The following is a 20,725-nucleotide window of genomic DNA, read 5'->3' on the forward strand; positions in this document are numbered from 1 at the left end:
GGGGTCGGTGGAGGGTTGGGTGGGGCCGGGGTCGGTGGAGGGTCGGGTGGCACCGGGGTCAGTGGAGGGTCGGGTGGGGCCGGGGTCGGTGGAACGTCGGGTGGGGCCAGGGTCGGTGGAGTGTCGGGTCGGGCCGGGGTCGGTGGAGGACCGGGTTGGGCCGGGGTTGGGGGAGGGTTGGTTGGGGCCAGGGTCAGTGCAGGGTAGGGTGGGGTCGGGGTTGGTGGAGGGTTGGGTGGGGTCGGGGTCGGTGGAGGGTCGGGTGGGGTCGGGGGAGGGTCGGGTGGGTTCGGGGGTCAGTTGGGGCCGGGGGAGTGTCGGGTGGGGTCGGTGGAGGGACGGGTGGAGTCGGGGCAGGTGGAGGGTCGGGTGGGGTCAGTGGAGTGTCGGGTGGGGCTGGGGTCGGGTCGGGTGGGGCCGGGGTCGGTGGAGGGAGGGGCAGGGGTCGGTGGAGGGTCGGGTGGGGCAGGGGTCGGTGGAGGGTCGGGTGGGGCCGGGGTCGGGGTCGGGTCGGATGTGGCCAGGGTCGGTGGAGGGACAGGTGGGGCCAGGGTCAGTGGAGGGTCGGGTGGGGCCGGGTCGGGTGGGGTCGGGGGAGGGTTGGGTGGGGCCAGGGTCGGTGGAGGGTCGGGTGGGGCCGGGGTCGGTGGAGGGTCGGGTGGGGCCGGGGTCGGTGGAGGGTCGGGTGGGGCCGGGGTCGGTGGAGGGTCGGGTGGGGATGGGGTCGGTGGAGGGTCGGGTGGGGACGGGGTCGGTGGAGGGTCGGGTGGGGTCGGAGTAGGTGGAGGTTCGGGTGGGGCTGGGGTCGGTGGAGGGTCGGGTGGGTTCGGTGGAGGGTCGGGTGGGGCCGGGGTCGGTGGAGGGTCGGGTGGGGATGGGGTCGGTGGAGGGTCGGGTGGGGATGGGGTCGGTGGAGGGTCGGGTGGGGATGGGGTCGGTGGAGGGTCGGGTGGGGATGGGGTCGGTGGAGGGTCGGGTGGGGAGGGGGTCGGTGGAGGGTCGGGTGGGGAGGGGGTCGGTGGAGGGTCGGGTGGGGCCGGGGTCGGTGGAGGGTCGGGTGGGGCCGGGTGGGGCTGGGTCGGGTGGGGCCGGGGTCGGGGGAGGGGCCGGGGTCGGTGGAGGGTCGGGTGGGGCTGGGGACGGTGGAGGTTCGGGTGGGGTCGGAATCGGTGGACGGTCGGGTGGGGTCGGTGGAGGGTCGGGTGGGGCCGGGGTCGGTGGAGGGACGGGTGGGGCCGGGGTTGGTGGAGGGTCGGGTGGGGCCGGGGTCGGTGGAGGGTCGGGTGGGGCCGGGGTCGGTGCAGGGTCGGGTGGGGTCGGGGTAGGTGCAGGTTCGGGTGGGGTCTGGGTCGGTGGAGGGTCGGGTGGGGATGGGGTCGGTGGAGGGTCGGGTGGGGACGGGGTCGGTGGAGGGTCGGGTGGGGATGGGGTCGGTGGAGGGTCGGGTGGGGCCGGGGTCGGTGGAGGGTCAGGTGGGGATGGGGTCGGTGGAGGGTCGGGTTGGGCCGGGGTCGGTGGAGGATCGGGTGGGGCCGGGGTCGGTGGAGGGTCGGGTGGGGCCGGGGTCGGTGGAGGGTCGGGTGGGGTCGGGGTCGGTGGATGTTCGGGTGGGGTCGGGTGGGGCTGGGGTCGGTGGAGGGCCGGGTGGGGCTGGGGACGGTGGAGGGCCGGGTGGGGCCGGGTCGGGTGGGGCCGGGGGAGGGGCCAGGGTCGGTGGAGGGTCGGGTGGGGCCGGGGTCGGTGGAGGGGCCAGGGTCGGGGGAGGGGCCGGGGTCGGTGGAGGGTCGGGTGGGGCTGGGGACGGTGGAGGATCGGGTGGGGCTGGGGACGGTGGAGGTTCGGGTGGGGTCGGGGTCGGTGGAGGGACGGGTGGGGCCGGGGTCGGTGGAGGGTCGGGTGGGGTCGGGGTCGGTGGAGGGTCGGGTGGGGTCGGGGTCGGTGGAGGGACGGGTGGGGCCGGGGTCGGTGGAGGGTCGGGTGGGGTCGGGGTCGGTGGAGGGTCGGGTGGGGCCGGGGTCGGTGGAGGGTCGGGTGGGGCCGGGGTCGGTGGAGGGTCGGGTGGGGCCGGGTCGGGTGGGGCCGGTGGAGGGTCAGGTGGGGCTGGGGACGGTGGAGGGTCGGTTGGGGCTGGGGACGGTGGAGGGTCGGGGAGGGTCGGGTGGGGTCGGAGTCGGTGGACGGTCGGGTGGGGTCGGTGGAGGGTCGGGTGGGGCCGGGGTCGGTGGAGGGACGGGTGGGGCCGGGGTCGTTGGAGGGTCGGGTGGGGCCGGGGACGGTGGAGGATCGGGTGGGGCCGGGGTCGGTGCAGGGTCGGGTGGGGTCGGGGTCGGTGCAGGGTCGGGTGGGGTCGGGGTCGGTGCAGGGTCGGGTGAGGTCGGGGTCGGTGGAGGGTCGGGTGGGGTCGGAGTCGGTGGACGGTCGGTGGAGGGTCGGGTGGGGTCGGTGGAGGGTCAGGTGGGGTCAGGGTCGGTGGAGTGTCGGGTGGGGTCGGGGCCGGTGGAGGGTTGTGTGGGGCCGGGGTCTGGTGGGGTGGGGCTTGGGTCGGTGGAGGGTCAGGTGGAGTCAGGTGGTGCCAGAATCGATGGAGGGTTGGGTGGGGCCAGGGGTGGGTGGGGTCGGGTGGAGCATCGGGTGGGGTCGGGGTCGGCTGGCGTCGGTGTCAGTGGAGGGTCGGGTGGGGTCAGGGTCAGGTCAGGTGGGGCCGGTGGAGGGTCAGGTGGGGACGGGGGAGGGTCGGGGTCGGGTGGGGTTGGGGTCGGGTGGGGTCAGGTGGGTTCGGGGTCGGTGGAGGGTCGGGTGGGCTGGGGACGGTGGAGGGTCGGGTGGGGTCGGTGGAGTCGGGTGGGCCGGGGTCATTGGAGGGTCGGGTGGGCCAGGGTCAGCGGAGGGTTGGGTGGGGTCAGTGGAGGGTCGGGTGGGCCGGGGTCGGTGGGGGGTCGGGTGGGTTCGGTGGACGGTCGGGTGGGGTCAGGTCGGGGTAGGGCCGGGTTGGCTGGGGCCGGTCGAGGGTCGAGTGGGTTCGGGGTCGGTGGACGGTCGGGTGGGGTCGGGGTCGGGTGGGGTCGGTGGAGGGCTGGGTTGGGTCAGGGTCAATGGGCGTGTCGAGTGGGGCCGGGGTCGGTGGGGGTGTTGGGTGGGGTCGGTGGAGGGTTGGGTAAAGTCACCATGATAACTGCTTTGCCCTTATTACACGCGTCTCTAATTTACCATTTAATGCCATCCCCAACCTTCGCATTACTTTTTGGAGGTCTGTATACCACTCCCACTAACATTACACGAGGTCAGCCTGCTGGATGGAACCTCAGGTGCCCTGAGCTTGATCTCCAGTCCCGACTGCCCTCTTACGTCAGTATCCCCTCACTTTTATACCCTGCAGTGATCCATCTCTGGCACCTGACTCTTCTTTGTCTTCTCTGCTGGGTTTTGGCAGGAAGTGAGGAAAAGACAGCTGGAAGTTCGCTAATCTGTGATTTACAAGGACACATTCCCTGGTTCCCAACAGTTACTTTTCTTCAGTAATGGTCTTATCATCCCTAAACTACCATGCCTGCTGTTAATTATGTTATTTCTTATAGTTTCACAATTATACGTATGAACAGCACACATTATAATTTAATCTATTCTACTACTCACTCTGCTTTGAGCTTATATTGTGTTTAATAACAGACACACCCTGTTCTTTCCCCTGATCTGATTACAGATGCCAACCAGTCGATTCAGTGAATGGAATGTCTTATCAGTGTTGCCATAGCTACCTGTCTGCAGTGAAGCACCTGTTTGAGTTTCTAACTCAGACTAAACTTCTCTTTCCCATAATGCATATTACATAAGACATTTGATGTCAATGAATTACAGCCTTGTTATGTTAATATCTCTAAAACCTACAAGAAAGAAAGACTTGCAATTATATAGCACCTTTCACCACCTCAGGACTTCGCAATGTGCTTCTCAGCCAATGAAGTACTTTGGAAGTGTAGTCACTGACAGTGCTGTATTGTAGGAAACAAACGGCTCAGATGCACAAACCTTTAAAAGTGGGAGGACAAGTTAAGGCTCACGGTATTAAAGGGAGTGGGGCAGCATGGATAGGAAGTTTTGTAAAGGACAGAGAGTAGTGGCTAATGGATGTTCAGATTGGAGGGATGTAAACAGTGGTGTCCCCCAGGGTCAGTGTTGGGACCATTGCTATTCTCAATATAGACAAATGATCTGGGCTTGGGTTTATGGAGCACAAGATCAAAATATCTAGATGAGACTACAATAGGGAGTGTGGGGAACTGTGAAGAGTGATTTAAAGTGATATACATGGGTTAGTAGATTGAACAGGTAGAGGTCAGATGAAATTTAGTGTAGAGATATGTGAAGTGATACATTTTGGGAGAAAAAATGAGGGGAAATGTACATTTTAATTGAAACATATAAGATTTTGAGGGGTATTGACAGGGTAGATGCTGAAAGGTTGTTTCCCCTGGCTGAAGTGTGTTGAACTAACGGGCATAATCTCAGGATAAGGGGTCAGCCATTTAAGACTGAGATAAGGAGGAATTTCTTCACTCAGAGGGTTGTGAATCTTTGGAATTCGGTGCCCCAGAGGGCTGTGAATGCTGAGTCTTTGAGTATGTTCAAGGCTGAGATAGATAGATATTTGGACTCTAGGGGAATCAAGGGATATGGAGATGGGGCGGGAAAGTGGAGTTGAGGTCGATGATCAGTCATGATCTTATTGAAATGCGGAGCAGGCTCGAGGGGCCGTGTGACATACTCCTGCTCCTATTTCTTATGTTCTTATGCAAAACTTCAAAAGGAATAGAGGAGCAGAGTGATTTAAGAGTTCAGGTACAGTGGTGTTCCACAGGGATCGGTGCTGGGATCACTTGTTCAAAAACGATTTGGACTCGGGAATCAGAAGAACAATTTCAAACTTTGTCGATAACACCAAAAAAGGTAGAGTTAATACTGAGGAAGACAAAATGCAAGAAGCCATTAATAAATTTCAGCATGGGGGTGTAATTGGCAAATGAATTTCACAAAAGATCAGTGTGAGGTGGTGTTAATGAATTTCACTATAGATCAGTGTGAGGTGGTGTGTTAATGAATTTCACTATAGATCAGTGTGAGGTGATGTGTTAATGAATTTCACTGTAGATCAGTGTGAGGTGGTGTGTTAATGAATTTCACTGCAGATCAGTGTGAGGTGGTGTGTTAATGAATTTCACGATAGATCAGCGTGAGGTGATGTATTAATGAATTTCACTATAGATCAGTGTGAGAGGGTGTGTTAATGAATTTCACGATAGATCAGTGTGAGGTGGTGTGTTAATGAATTTCACTATAGATCAGAGTGCGGTGGTGTGTTAAGGAATTTCACTGTAGATCAGTGTGAGGTGGTGTGTTAATGAATTTCACTATAGATCAGTGTGAGGTGGTATGTTAATGAATTTCACTGTAGATCAGTGTGAGGTGGTGTGTTAATGAATTTCACTATAGATCAGTGTGAGGTGGTGTGTTAATGAATTTCACTATAGATCAGTGTGAGGTGGTGTGTTAATGAATTTCACTATAGATCAGTGTGAGGTGGTGTGTTAATGAATTTCACTGTAGATCAATGTGAGGTGGTGTGTTTCGGTGGGAAAAATAAGGAGGCCACACATTACTTGGACAAGGGGGTAAAATTGGGTTGCTTTGCACCTCCTGTGAAATTCAGCGGGAGGTTAGCGGAGCCGGTAGCGCCCCGCGGCACTGCACCGCCGGCAATGACATCATCGCCATGTGCAGCACCCCGGCTGCAACCTTTGGTTGTGACCCCTGACCTATCGCCAGACAACATGTCCGATAGGGTCAGCGGTCCTTCCTGCAGCCGCGGCGACACCACTTAAAGGGCAGGTGTCGGGCGGCAACTTTTTATTTTGGCCTACTGCCAACACCCGCCCCCTTCCCCTTTCTTCTTCGGGGTGTCGTCCGTGATCGCTCAGCCCGGCGCTCCTCTTGATCTGACACCCCGCTCCCCGGTGCTCCAGCAGGGCCCCGGTGTACGCAGTGCAAGGCCCCTCCGCTTTAATCAGGGAGGGAGGTCTGCTATGACACGGTGCTATGTGCCGACGGGCATGGCGCTGTTACACAAAGCACCGTGAGGTTCACTGGTAGCCCCTCAAGAGGAAGGGGAGCGCTTCCAGTAGCACCCGCCTCCTGCTTGGGGCGCTACCACTGAATTTAATGCACAGGGGCGCTAACTTTTTCAGGGGCTAATATTAGCCCCGGCGCCACCGAATTTCCCCCCAAGAGTCTAAATGGGCTGGAGGGGCAGAGGGATCCAGGGATACAGATACACAAATCACTAAAAGTAGCAACACAGGTTAATAAGGCCATTAAAAAAAAGCACTGGGGTACATTCATAAAGGAGCCTTCTGTTCCGTGCCTTGGAGCTCTGAAGCATGGCAGAGAGCGGCTGGGACACATTTCTCACACGCCTCGAGATTAACCCGCACGGCTACTTTACTGTCAGTGAAGAGAGACAAGAAAGACCAAAGTGCTGTTTGCACCTCTCAGTATGGCCCTGAAGGACTGTGTCCAGGCTGGAGTTCTGTTCCCACCATACGATCCTCCCCCAAATTGTCCTTTCTTAGCTCCAGCCAGGTGATGCTAAACACTCAGGTGGGAAAGACAAAAATCTACAACAATGTGTTTAAAACAAAGTTGATTTATTTGACATCTATCCAGAATATTAAACTCCAGCCCAGTTCCCGGAGTTATTCACATCAGCAGAAACAATCCCCACCTGTCAGAATGAACATGGTTCAGTCCTGGATGTGATTAACAGCAGCAACAACAACAGAATCCAACCCCTGCAGTCACTTGTGAACTCGCTGGTGTGTCAGGAGGGTGGATGACTGAGTGAATCCCTTCCCACACACGGAGCAGGTGAACGGTCTCGCCCCAGTGTGAACTCGCTGGTGTGCCAGCAGGTGGAATGAACGAGTGAATCCCTTCCCACACTCAGGGCAGTTGAATGGCCTCTCCCCAGTGTGAACTCGCTGGTGTGTCAGCAGGTGGGATGACTGAGTGAATCCCTTCCCACACTCAGAGCAGGTGAACGGCCTCTCCCCAGTGTGAAATCGCTGGTGTGTCAGCAGGTGGGATGACTGAGTGAATCCCTTCCCACACTCAGAGCAGGTGAACGGCCTCTCCCCAGTGTGAACTCGCTTGTGTGTCAGCAGGATGGATGACTGAGTGAATCCCTTCCCACACTCAGAGCAGGTGAATGGCCTCTCCCCAGTGTGAACTCGCTGGTGTCTCAGCAGGGTGGATGACAGAGTGAATCCCTTCCCACACTCAGAGCAGGTGAACGGCCTCTCCCCGGTGTGAACGGTGCTTTTTGCTTCCATATTCAAAGACCGATGATATTCAGTTCCTGAAGAATTGAGTGACTGTCAGATCTTGACGTTATGTTTGGTTTGAGTTTCCCGTCTGCAAATCCTCCCCTTCGAATACCCTGTAAAATGAATTTAAAACAGGGAGCGTGAGAGAGAACCCACTAAAGAGGCAGGTTGTGAAATTGAGCTCAATGAATCTGGTCATTTGTGGGGCCGGCACTAGAAAAAAGTGACCATGAAAGCTGCCGGATTGTCATGAAATCCCACTGGTTCACTAATGTCCCTCGGTGAAGGGAATCTGCCACCTGGTCTGGGCCTCTGACCTCTATGGGAGGAGAGGGAGAGAGAGAGAGAGGTGGGAGTGGGAGGGGGCGAAGGAGATGGACTTTATACATCTGCAACTCAACCAGAACTTTGACAGAACCTCCAAAACCCTCAACCTCCAGCACCTAGAAGGACAAAGGCAGAAGGTGCATGGGAGCACCATCACCTCCAAGTTAGGAGTGGGCCTTTGGCGTAGCGGTAGCATCCCCGCCGTTGGGCCAGAAGGTGTAGGGTTTCGAACCCCGCTCCAGACAGTCCCGGCAAGTGGAGTCGGAGCTCCGGCTCTAAATTCTGGGTTGACATCCAGTGGGATACTTGCGTCCGTGGGTGTGGGTGGCCCCCACCCCTCATATGGGTTGTGGGAGCCCGTAAAACCCTCCCGCCATAGGACTAACCACCCTAATGGCTGGTATGAAGATGGTTATGGTCACGGAAGGAGCGCTAATGCGGCCAGAAATCCTTCCACCACTTCATACAGTTCCCCAAAGGGAACAGTGTGAAGACACGTACGACGACGACCTCCAAGTTCTCCAAGTCACACACCATCCTGACTTGGACATATATCGCCGTTGCTACATCATCACTGGGTGAAAATCCTGGAACTCCTTACACAACAGCATTGTGGGAGTACCTTCACCACACGGACTGCAGCGGTTCAAGAAGGCGGCCCACCATCACCCTCTCAACGGGAAGATGGGGATTGGCAACATATTCTGGTCTTGCGAGCGATGCCCACATCCCAAGAATGAATTAAAACAAATCTGCATATGTAAACTGGATTAAAAGACTCTACAGAAATACTTATTCCTAAAACAATATTCTTTTACATTGTAGGGACAGTGTTTGTGTAACAACCTAATCTCCCCCAGAATCCACCTCCCTTGACAGTCTCACATTGGAAATTGTTGGGTCCTCCTGGGCTTAGAAGTACTAGGGGATAAACGCAGCAGCTTCTCCTCCATCTCCACTCCAGCTCAAACATAGCAACAAAAAGATCTACACAGGCAGCCAGGGACTTACCTTCTTATGTTCCGTCAGCCTGCAATGAAACTCTTCCCGACAGCTGCTGACTAATGGCGGCCGCAGCACCCACAATTCCCCGCGCCCCAGAAACCGCTCTATCCAATGCGCTGATTTCCCCGCTGAGTGTGCGCATGCTCCCCGAGGCCGCGGGCCATTCTGGGAGCCTGGCTCCTGTCCTTTGTCCCGAGTCGGACTTGGTGGAACCAGCTGAAGAAACCGGGAAGCGGCGGCTCGGATGGGGGAGGCAGTGCACCCTGGGTTTCCTGGTGCCGGGGCCCTGGCCGCACATCCGCTGGGCGAGGCCGCTCTGATTCTGATTGAGTTTTTGATGAGGTAACAGAGGGTTGATGAGGGCAATGCGGTTATCGTGGTGTACATGGATTTCCAAAAGGCGTTCGAGAAAGAGCCACATACTAGGCTTACCAGCAAAGTTGATGCCCATGGAATAATAGGGACAGTGGCAGCATGGATACAAAATTGGCAAAGTGACAGGAAACAGAGTGTAGTGGTGAACGGTTGTTTTTTTAGACTGGAGGAAGGTACACAGTGGTGTTCCCCAGGGGTCGGCACTAGGACCACTGCTTTACTTGATATATATTAAAGACTTGGACTTGGGTGTACAGGGCACAGTTTCAAAATCTGCAGATGACACAAAACTTGGAAGTATAGTGAACAGTGAGGAGGATACTGATAGACTTCAAGAGGACATACACATGCTGGTGGAATGGGCGGACACATGGGAGATGAAATTTAACGCAGAAAAGTGCAAACTGATATATTTTGGTAGGAAGAATGAGGAGAGGCAATATAAACTAAAGGGTATAAGACTAAAATGTGTGCATGAGCAGAGAGACCTGGAGGTATGTGTGCACAAATCATAAGAACATAAGAAATAGGAGCAGGAGTAGGCCAATCGGCCCCTCGAGCCTGCTCCGCCATTCAATAAGATCATGGCTGATCTGATCCTAGCCGCCAATCCACTATCACAGAACCATCTCCTGAATCTAACAGAATTAGACACACGAAATAGGAGCAGGATCAGGCTACATGGCCCCTGGTTCCGCTCCGCTACCCACAGGGCCATGACCGATCCGAACCTAGACTCATGTCCAAATTCCTGCCCGCTCCCCGTAACCCTTAATTCCCTTTACTTCTAGGAAACTGTCTATTTCTGTTTTAAATTTATGTAATGATGTAGCTTCTCCAGCTTTTTGGGGCAGCATATTCCATGGACCTACCACCCTCTGAGTGAAGTAGTTCCTCCTCATCTCAGTTTTGAAAGAGCAGCCCCTTATTCTAAGACTATGCCCCCTAGTTCTAGTTTCACCCATCATCGGGAACATCTTCCCCGCATCCACCCGATCCAACCCCTTCACAATCTTATATGTTTCAATAAGATCGCCTCTCATTCTTCTGAACTCCAATGAGAAGAGTCCCAATCTACTCAACCTCTCCTCATATGTCCATCCCCTCATCCCCGGGATTAACCGAGTGAACCTTCTTTGTACTGACTCGAGAGCAAGTATGTCCTTTCTTAAGTATGGACACCAAAACTGTACGCAGTATTCCAGGTGCGGTCTCACCGATACCTTGTACAACTGAAGCAATACCTCCCTATTTTTATATTCTATCCCCCTAGCAATGAAAGCCAACATTCCATTGGCCTTCTTAATCACTTGCTGCACCTACATACTAACCTTTTGATTTTCGTGCACCAGGACCCCCAGATCCCTTTGTACTTCAGTACTTTCCAGTTTCTTGCCATTAAGATAATAACTTGCTCTACGATTTTTCCTGCCAAAGTGCATAACCTCACACTTTCCAGTATTGTATTCCATCTGCCAAATCTCTGCCCACTTACTTAGCCTGTCGATGTCCCCTTGCAGGTTTTTTATGTCCTCCTCACTCACTACTTACCCTCCCATCTTAGTATCATCTGCAAACTTTGATATGTTACACTCGGTCCCCTCCTCCAAATCGTTAATATAGATTGTAAAGAGTTGGGGACCCAGCACTGACCCCTGCGGAACACCACTAGTTACTGATTGCCAGTCTGAGAATGAACCATTTATCCCAACTCTCTGCCTTCTGTTAGATAGCCAATACTCTATCCATGCCAGAATATTACCCCCAATCCTGTGATTTTTTATCTTAAGCAATAATCTTTTGTGTGGCACCTTGTCAAATGCCTTTTGGAAGTCTAAATACACTACGTCCACTGGTTCCCCTTTATCCACCCTATACGTTACTTCCTCAAAGAACTCCAGCAAATTTGTCAAACATGACTTCCCCTTCATAAAACCATGCTGACTTTGTCCTATTAAATTATGATTATCCAAATGTCCTGTTACTGTCTCCTTAATAATGGACTCCAAAATTTTACCTACCACAGATGTTAGGCTAACCGGTCTATAGTTTCCAGCCTTCTGTCTACTGCCCTTTTTAAATAAGGGTGTTACATTAGCAGTTTTCCAGTCTGCCGGGACCTTTGCCGAGTCCAGGGAGTTTTGGAAAATTATTACCAATGCATCCACAATCCCTACCGCCACTTCCCTCAAGACCCTAGGATGTAAGCCATCAGGTCCAGGTGATTTATCTGCCTTGAGTCCCATTATTTTACCGAGTACCACTTCCTTAGTGATTTTCAGCGTGTTTAGCTCCTCCCCCCCTTTAGCCCCCTGTTTGTCCAGTGTTGGGATATTCTTAGTGTCTTCTACTGTAAAGACTGATGTAAAATATTCATTGTGTTTTTGCCATCTCCATATTTCCCACCATTAATTTCCCGGTGTCATCCTCTAAGGGACCAACATTTACTTTAGCCACCCTTTTTCTTTTTATATAACTATAAAAACTCTTACTATCGGTTTTTATATTTTTTGCTAATTTACTTTCATAATCTATCTTCCCTTTCTTAATCAATCTTTTTGTTATTTTTTGCTGTCTTTTAAAGTTTTCCCAATCCTCTATCCTCCCACTAGATTTGGCTACCTTATATGCCCTTGTTTTTAGTCGAATACTATCCTTAATTTCTTTACTTAGCCACGGATGGCTGTCTTTTCTTTTACACCCTTTTCTTCTCAGTGGAATATATATTTTTTGGAAGTTGTAAAATAACTCCTTAAATGTACACCACTGATCATGTATCGTCTTACCCTTTAATCTATTTTCCCAATCCACTCTACTCAATTCCGCTCTCATACCTTCATAGTCTCCTTTATTCAAGCTTAGCATGCTTGTTTGAGATCCAACCTTCTCACCCTCTAATTGAATATGGAATTCAACCATGTTATGGTCACTCATTCCAAGGGGATCCTTTACTAGGACATTTTTAATTAATCCCATCTCGTTACACAGGACCAGATCTAAGGTTGCTTGCCCCCTGGTCGGTTCAGTTACATACTGCTCAAGAAAACCATCCCTAATACACTCAATGAACTCATCCTCAAGGCAGCCCTGCCCAATTTGATTTGTCCAATTAATATGACAGTTAAAATCCCCCATAATTATAGATGTTCCCTTATTACAAGCCTCAACTATTTCCTGATTGATACTCCGTCCAACAGAGTTGCCACTGTTCGGAGGCCTATAGACTACACCCACTAGTGTTTTTTTCCCCTTATTATTCCTTACCTCCACCCAAACTGTTTCATTATCCTGATCTTTTGACCCAATATCATTTCTCTGTATTACAGTGATTCCTTCCTTTATTAACATAGCCACCCCACCTCCCCTTCCTTCCTGCCTGTCCTTCCTGATCGTTAAATAACCTGGTATGTTTAATTCCCAGGCATTGTCACCCTGCAGCCATGTTTCTGTAATGGCCACAAGATCATACCCATTAGTAGTTATTTGTGCCATTAACTCGTCTATTTTGTTACGAATGCTACGTGCATTCAGATAGAGAACATTCAAAGATGTTTTGTGACACTTAGTTCCTGCTTTTGCCCTTTTTATTACTTTACCTTTTACTCCATACCTTCTGCCCCTTCCTGACACGCTCTGGTTTTTAATTTCCCCACTGCTACCTAAGTCTATGACCTTCTCTGTTGTCATTTTTATTATTTGCTCTCTAGGAACCTCCCCCCCCACTAGTTAGTTTAAAGCCCTCTCTACAGCCCTAGTTATATGATCCGCCAGGACTCTAGTCCCAGCACTGGCCAAGTGAAGCCCATCCCAACGGAACAGCTCCCTCCTGCCCCAGTACTGGTGCCAGTGTCCCAGGAAGCAAAACCCATTTCTCCCACACCAGTCTCTAATTTTATTTGTCCTAGCCAAATTCGCTCGTGGCTCAGGTAATAACCCTTGTGGTTCTGCTTTTTAATTTGGCCCCTAGCTGCTCAAACTCCCTCAGCAGAACCTCCTTCCTTGTCCTATCTATGTCGTTGGTACCAACATGGACCACGACAACTGGATCCTCCCCCTCCCACTCCAAGTTTCTGTCCAGTCCAGAGGAGATGTCCTTAACCCTGGCACCGGGCAGGCAACACAGCCTTCGGGACTCTCACTCTCGGCTGCAAAGAACTCTATCTATCCCCCTAACGATACTATCCCCTACCACTACAACATTTCTTTTAACTCCCCCCACTTGAATGGCCCCCTGCTCCACGGTGCTGTGGCCAGGTTGCTCATCCTCCCTGCAGTCCCTGCTCCTGTCCCCACAGGGAGTAAGAGCCTCGAACCTGTTGGACAAGTGCAAGGGCTGCGGCTCCTCCAACACTACCTCCTGGATCCCCGTACCTGCCTCACTTCTAGTCACACCATCCTGACCCTGGCCACGGACTACATCTGAATTAATTAATCTAATTGGTGTGACTACCTCGTGATACACAGAGTCCAGGTAACTCTCCCCCTCCCTGATGTGTCTCAGTGTTTGAAGCTCGGACTCCAGCTCTTCAACACGGAGCCGGAGTTCCTCGAGCAGCCAACACTTACTGCAAATGTGATCACTGTGAGCGTCAATGGTGTTCACCAGCTCCCACATATTGCAGCAGCAACACATCGCCTGATCTCCAATTCTATGTAATTAATTAAATTTATTAATATTACTCTTAAATATCCTCTGCCCCGATTCTAGATGGTGAATATCACACCTTAGAAACTATAAACCAAAGAGATTTAAGCTTAAAAGGGAGAAATACTCACCAACCAATCACTTACCCGCTTTCTGGTGATGTCACACTTGAAGGCGGCAGGGCAGGTTGAGAAAGTGGTTAAAAAAGCATATGGGATCCTGGGCTTAATAAATAGAGGCATAGAGTCCAAAAGCAAGGAGGTTATTGTTGTGTCCGTGTATAATAAGACACAGACTGCAGGAGAACGGTACAACAGGTGTTTACTCAACGTGGCTCACACTGGAACTGATCTGTACAGATTACTACTCAGTACTATATACAGGTGTGGTCACTGCCGGTACTGCAGTATACATGAGCTGTAAAAGATAGTTCCCCCCTTAAAGGTATGTACATTACAGTTATGATGGACCAGGGGGGCAGCGAGGAGGAGCCCGGTATAAAAACCGGTGCGACCAGTGAGGCCCGACCAGTTCGGACCAGGGAGCAGCGAGGAGGAGCCCGGTATAAAAACTGGCGCGACCAGCGAGGCCCGACCAGTTCGGACTAGGGAGCAGCGAGGAGGAGCCCGGTATAAAAACCGGCGCGACCAGCGAGGCCCGACCAGTTTGGACCAGGGAGCAGCGAGGAGGAGCCCGGTATAAAAACCGGCGCAACCAGCGAGGCCCGACCAGTTCGGACCAGGGAGCAGCGAGGAGGAGCCCGGTATAAAAACCGGCGCGACCAGCGAGGCCCGACCAGTTCGGACCAGGGAGCAGCGAGGAGGAGCCCGGTATAAAAACCGGCGCGACCAGCGAGGCCCGACCAGTTCGGACCAGGGAGCAGCGAGGTGGAGCCCGGTATAAAAACCGGCGCGACCAGCGAGGCCCGACCAGTTCGGACCAGGGAGCAGCGAGACTTGCCAACTCAGCAGCGGGGAGAGAGGTAAAAAGTAATCAGAGTGTGACGTCACCAGGGAGCAGGTAAGTGATTGGTTGGTGAGTATTTCTCTTTTTTAAACTTTAACTCTGTGGTTTATAGTTGCTAAGGTCTTTCTGGTGTAGCGGGGACTGTTGGTAAACCATACAAGCGCCTTAGAGTTTATCTTTAATTGGTGGTAGTGAATTAATTTAAATTAATTAAAGGGTAAGTCATGTCAGGACAGCCCAGCCCCGTGTTATGCTCCTCTTGCTCTATGTGGGAATTCAGGGACACTGCTGGTGTCCCTGACGACCATTTGTGCCAGAAATGCATCCAGCTGCAGCTACTAGCAGACCGCATTGCGGCGCTGGCGCTGCGGATGGATGGGCTTTGGAGCATTCACGATGCTGAGAGGGTCGTGGATAACACATTTAGTGAGTTGGTCACACCGCAGGTAAGGGCTGCACAGGCAGAAGGGAAATGGGTGACCATCAGGCAGAGCAGTAGAGGCAGGCAGGTAGTGCAGAGGACCCCTGTGGCCATCCCCCTCTCAAACAGGTATAGCGATTTGGATACTGTTGAGGGGGATGATTTACCAGAGGAAGGCAGCAGCAGCCAACTTCCTGGCACCGGGGGTGCTTCTGCTGCTCAGGAAGGGAGGAAAAAGAGTGGGAGAGCAATAGTGGTAGGGGATTCTTTTGTAAGGGGAACAGATAGGTGTTTCTGTGGCCGTAGACATGACTCTAGGATGGTTTGTTCCCTCCCTGGTGCCAGGGTCAAGGATGTCACTGAACGGCTGCAGGGCATTCTGAAGGGGGAGGGTGAACAGTCAACGGTCGTGGTTCACATTGGGACCAATGACATGGGTAGGAAGAGGGATGAGGTCCTGCAGCAAGAATTTAGGGAGCTAGGCAGCAGATTAAAGAGCAGGACCTCAAAGGTTGTAATCTCTGGATTGCTCCCGGTGCCACGTGCTAGTGAGTATAGGAATAGGAGGATAGAGCAGATGAATGCGTGGCTAAAGAGTTGGTGCAGGAGGGAGGGCTTTAGTTTCCTGGATCACTGGGCCTGCTTCTGGGGAAGGTGGGACTTGTGCAACCGGTCCGACTTGTACCTGAACCAGAACGGGACAAATATCCTTGCGGGGAGGTTTGCTAGCACGGTTCGGGGGGGTTTAAACTAAAATGGCAGGGGGTTGGGAACCTGAGCAGGGAGACAGAGGAAAGGGAAACAGGGATCAAAGCAAAGATAGGAAGGAGAAAAACAAAAGTGGCAGTCAGAGAAATCAACGGTTTAAATCAAACATGGCCACAGTAAATAATAATTCTAATAGGTCTAAGAGCGTTAAAAAACCCAGCCTGAAGGCTTTGTGTCTTAATGCGAGGAGCATTTGTAATAAGGTGGACGAATTGGCTGTGCAAATAGAGGTAAACGAATATGATTTGGTTGGAATTACGGAAACGTGGCTCAAGGATGGCCAAGACTGGGAACTCAACATCCAGGGGTATTCGATATTCAGGAAAGATAGGCAAAAAGGAAAGGGAGGTGGGGTAGCATTACTGGTTAAAGATGGGATTAATACAATTGTAATGAAGGATATTAGCTCTGATGATGTGGAATCTGTATGGGTAGAATTGAGAAATACTAAGGGGAAAAAACATTAGTGGGAGTGGTATATAAACCTCCCAACAGTAAGGCGGAGGTTGGGGATGGCATTAAAAGGGAAATTAAAGAAGCGTGCAATAAGGGCACAGCAGTCATCATGGGTGACTTTAATCTACATATAGATTGGGCCAACCAAATTAGTTACAATACTGTGGAGGAGGAATTCCTGGAGTGTTTACGGGATGGTTTCCTGGACCAATATGTCGAGGAACCAACCAGAGATCAGGCCATCTTAGACTGGGTATTATATAACGAGAAAGGATTAATTAGCAATCTTGTTGTACAAGGCCCCTTGGGTCGGAGCGATCATAATATGATCGAATTCTTCATTAAGATGGAGAATGAAGTAGTTGACTCAGAGACTAGGGTTCTCAATTTAAATAAAGGAAACTACGATGGTCTGAGGAGCGAGTTGGGTAGGATTGATTGGGGAATGGCACAATGGTTGACGGTGGATAGGCAATGGCAAACATTCAAAGACCGAATGGATGAGCTACAGAATTTGTTCATCCCAGTTTGGCATAAAAATAAAACAAAAAAGGTGACTCAACCATGGCTAACAAGGGAAATTAGGGATAGCATAAGATCCAAGGAGACGACATATAAATTGGCCAGAAAAAGCAATATTCCTGAGGACTGGGAGCAGTTTAGGATTCAACAAAGGAGGACAAAGGGATTAATTAAGAAGGGGAAAATAGAATATGAGAGTAAGCTTGCAGGGAACATAAAAACTGACTGTAAAAGCTTTTATAGATATGTGAAGAGAAAAAGATTTGTGAAGTCAAGCGTAGGTTCCTTGCAGTCAGAATCAGGGGAATTTATCATGGTAAACAAAGAAATGGCAGACCAACTAAATTCATACTTTGGTTCTGTCTTCACAAAGGAGGACACAAATAACCTCCCAGAGATGCCGGGGAACATAGGGTCTGAAGAAAGTGTGGAACTGAAAGAAATCAGTATTTGTAGGGAAATGGTGTTAGGAAAATTGATGGGACTGAAGGCCGATAAATCCCCAGGGCCTGATAATCTACATCCCAGGTTACTTAAGGAAGTGGCCCAAGAAATAGTATATGCATTGCTGGTCATCTTCCAGAACTCGATAGACTCTGGAACCGTACCCATGGATTGGAGGGTAGCTAAGGTTACCCCACTATTCAAAAAAGGTGGTAGAGAAAAAGTGGGGAATTATAGATCAGTAAGCCTGACATCGGTAGTGGGGAAAATGCTAGAGTCTATTATAAAAGATGTAATAGTTGAGCACTTGGAAAGCAGTGACAGGATCGGACAAAGTCAACATGGATTTACAAAAGGTAAATCATGCTTGACTAATCTACTGGAATTTTTTGAGGATGTAACTGGTAAAATAGATAAGGGAGAACCAGTGGATGTGGTGTATTTGGATTTTCAGAAGGCTTTCGATAAGGTCCCACATAAGAGATTAGCGTGCAAAATTAAGGCACATGGGATTGGGGGCAAGGTATTGACTTGGATAGAGAACTGGTTGGCGGACAGAAAGCAAAGAGTTGGAATAAACAGGTCGTTTTCCGAGTGGCAGGCAGTGACTAGTGGGGTACCGCAAGGATCGGTCCTAGGACCCCAGCTGTTCACAATATATATTAATGATCTGGACGAGGGAATTGGATGTAATATCTCCAAATTTGCAGACGACACAAAGCTGGGTGGGAGGGTATGCTGCGAGGAGGATGTCATGAAACTCCAGTATGATTTGGGTGATTGGGCAGAAACATGGCAAATGCACTATAATGTGGATAAAGGTGAGGTTATCCACTTTGGTGGCAAAAACAGGAAGGCAGATTATTTGAATGGCAATAGATTGGAAGAAGGGGAAGTGCAAAGAGACCTGGGTGTTCTTGTGCACCAGTTGCTGAAGGTAAGCATGCAGGTGCAGCAGGCGGTTAAGAAGGCAAATGGTATGTTGGCCTTCGTAGCAAGAGGGTTCGAGACCAAGAACAAGGATGTCTTGCTACAGTTGTACAGGGCCTTGGTGAGACCACACCTTGAGCATTGTGTGCAGTTTTGGTCGCCTTATCTGAGGAAGGACGTTCTTGCCATGGAAGGAGTGCAGCGAAGATTCACCAGGCTGATACCTGCGATGGCAGGAATGACGTATGAGGAGAGATTGTGTCGATTGGGCTTATACTCACTGGAGTTTAGAAGATTGAGAGGGGATCTCATCGAAACCTATAAAATTCTGTCAGGCCTGGACAGACTAGATGCAGGAAGGATGTTTCTGATTGTCGGGGAGTCCAGAACCAGGGGTCATAGTCTAAGGATAAGGGGTAAGCCATTTAGGACTGAAATGAGGAGGAATTTCTTCACCCAGAGAGTGGTGAACCTGTGGAATTCTCTGCCACAGAGGGCGGTGGAGGCCAGTTCATTAAGTATATTCAAGAAAGAGTTGGATATATTTCTTAAGGCTAAAGGGATTAAGGGATATGGGGAGAAGGCAGGGACAAGGTACTGAATTTGGATGATCAGCCATGATCTCATTGAATGGCGGAGCAGGCTCGAGGGGCCGAATGGCCTACTCCTGCTCCTATCTTCTATGTTTCTATGTTTCTCTATCCAAGTCAATACCTTGCCCCCAATCCCATGTGTCTTAATCTCTTATGCGGGGCCTTCTGAAAGTCCAAATACACCACATCCACTGGTTCTCCCTTATCTATTTTACCAGTTACATTCTCAAAAAATTCCAGTAGATTAGTCAAGCACGATTTACCTTTTGTAAATCCATGTTGACTTTGTCCGATCCTGTCACTGTTTTCCAAGTGCTCTGTTATTACAACTTTTATAATGGACTCTAGCATTTCCCCCACTACTGACGTCAGGCTTACCGGTCTGCAATTCCCCGTTTTCTCTCTACCACCTTTTTTGAATAGTGGGGTAACATTAGCTACCCGCCAATCCATGGGTACTGTTCCAGAGTCTATCGAATTTTGGAAGATGACCGGCCATGCTATTTCTACTACTTCTAGGGCCACTTCCTTAAGTACCCTCGGATGTAGCACTCTGCAGCCTTCCGGACTCAATATCGAGTTCAACAATTTCAGATCATAACCTCGGCCCCCATTTCATTTTTTCTTGTAATTTTTCCACTCCTTTCCCCCCCCCCCGCCTTTCCTTTTGTTTCTCTCTCACACCTGGCAGCTATCTCTTGCCCTGCCAGTACACTTTACACCTAATCTCAGCCTATTACCATCTCGTCTAGCTTCTAATACCTTTTATTGTCTCTTTCTTACTTCTATGTTTCTTTTATTCTTTTGTCGGATCGCAGCCCTGCCTCCGATCTATCTTTTCTTTCCAGTTTTGAAGAAGGGTTCGACCCGAAACGTCAACTCAAATTTCTGTCCACGGATGTTGCCTGACCTGCTGAGTTATTCCAGCATTTTCTGCTGTTATTTCGGATTTCCAACATCCGCAGTATTTTGCTATTGGACTAGGATGTAGATTATCTTCTATGTTTTTATGTATACAATCTTTCCTTGTAGCTGAAATTCTCTAGTCCTGGCAACATAATCTCCTGTCTCAAGCAGTCACATCTTTCCTGCAATGGGGCGAGCAGAACTGTACGCAGCACTCTAGCCGGTGGCCTAACTGGTGTTTTGTACAGTTCAAGCAGAACCTCCCTGCTCTTACATAGAAACATAGAAGATAGGAGCAGGAGTATGACATTTGGCCCTTCGAGCCTGCTCCGCCATTCAATGAGATCATAGCTGATCATCCAAATTCAGTACCCTGTCCCTGCCTTCTCCCCATATCCCTTGATCCCTTTAGCCTTAAGAAATATATCCAACTCTTTTTTGAATATATTTAATGAACTGGCCTCCACCGCCCTCTGTGGCAGAGAATTCCACAGGTTCACCACTCTCTGGGTGAAGAAATTCCTCCTCATTTCAGTCCTAAATGGCTTACCCCTTATCCTTAGACTATGACCCCTGGTTCTGGACTCCCCGGCCATCATAAACATCCTTCCTGCATCTAGTCTGTCCAGGCCTGACAGAATTTTATAAGTTTCGATGAGATCCCCTCTCAATCTTCTAAACTCCAGTGAGTATAAGCCCAATCGACACAATCTCTCCTCATACGTCATTCCTGCCATCCCAGGTATCAGCCTGGTGAATATTCGTTGCACTCCTTCCATGGCAAGAACGTCCTTCCTCAGGTAAGGCGACCAAAACTGCACACAGTACTCAAGGTGCAGTCTCACCAAGGCGCTGTACAACTGTAGCAAGACATCCTTGTTCCTGTACTCGAACCCTCTTGCTACGAAGGCCAACATACCATTTGCCTTCTTAACCGCCTGCTGCACCTGCATGCTTACCTTCAGCGACTGGTGCACAACAACACCCAGGT

General features: G+C 51.1%; 2 protein-coding genes across 5 annotated transcripts in view; one reads left to right on the top strand and one right to left on the bottom strand.

Annotated features, from left to right (window-relative positions):
- Positions 1-20,725, top strand: part of LOC147091625 (uncharacterized) — an 88,413-nt gene that overhangs the window by 46,208 nt on the left and 21,480 nt on the right. The gene's annotated exons all lie outside the window — the stretch shown is intronic.
- LOC147091626 (uncharacterized) overlaps positions 1-20,725 on the bottom strand; it is a 36,727-nt gene that overhangs the window by 890 nt on the left and 15,112 nt on the right. For 3 of the 4 annotated variants that reach the window (XM_085976843.1, XM_085976841.1, XM_085976842.1), the window contains exon 3: positions 6,721-7,489. The exons of the other annotated variant lie outside the window; for it this stretch is intronic. In XM_085976843.1, the coding sequence (XP_085832969.1) occupies positions 6,849-7,382 (534 nt within the window). In that variant the 5' untranslated portion in view covers positions 7,383-7,489 and the 3' untranslated portion in view covers positions 6,721-6,848. Of the gene's footprint in view, positions 1-6,720; positions 7,490-20,725 lie in introns of those variants that run through there. 4 annotated transcript variants of the gene reach the window in all.

This window comes from Somniosus microcephalus, unplaced genomic scaffold (genome assembly GCF_052327205.1).
Source record: "Somniosus microcephalus isolate GS21.2 unplaced genomic scaffold, FLI_Smic_1.0 unresolved_chr3, whole genome shotgun sequence".
Lineage (NCBI taxonomy): Eukaryota > Metazoa > Chordata > Chondrichthyes > Squaliformes > Somniosidae > Somniosus > Somniosus microcephalus.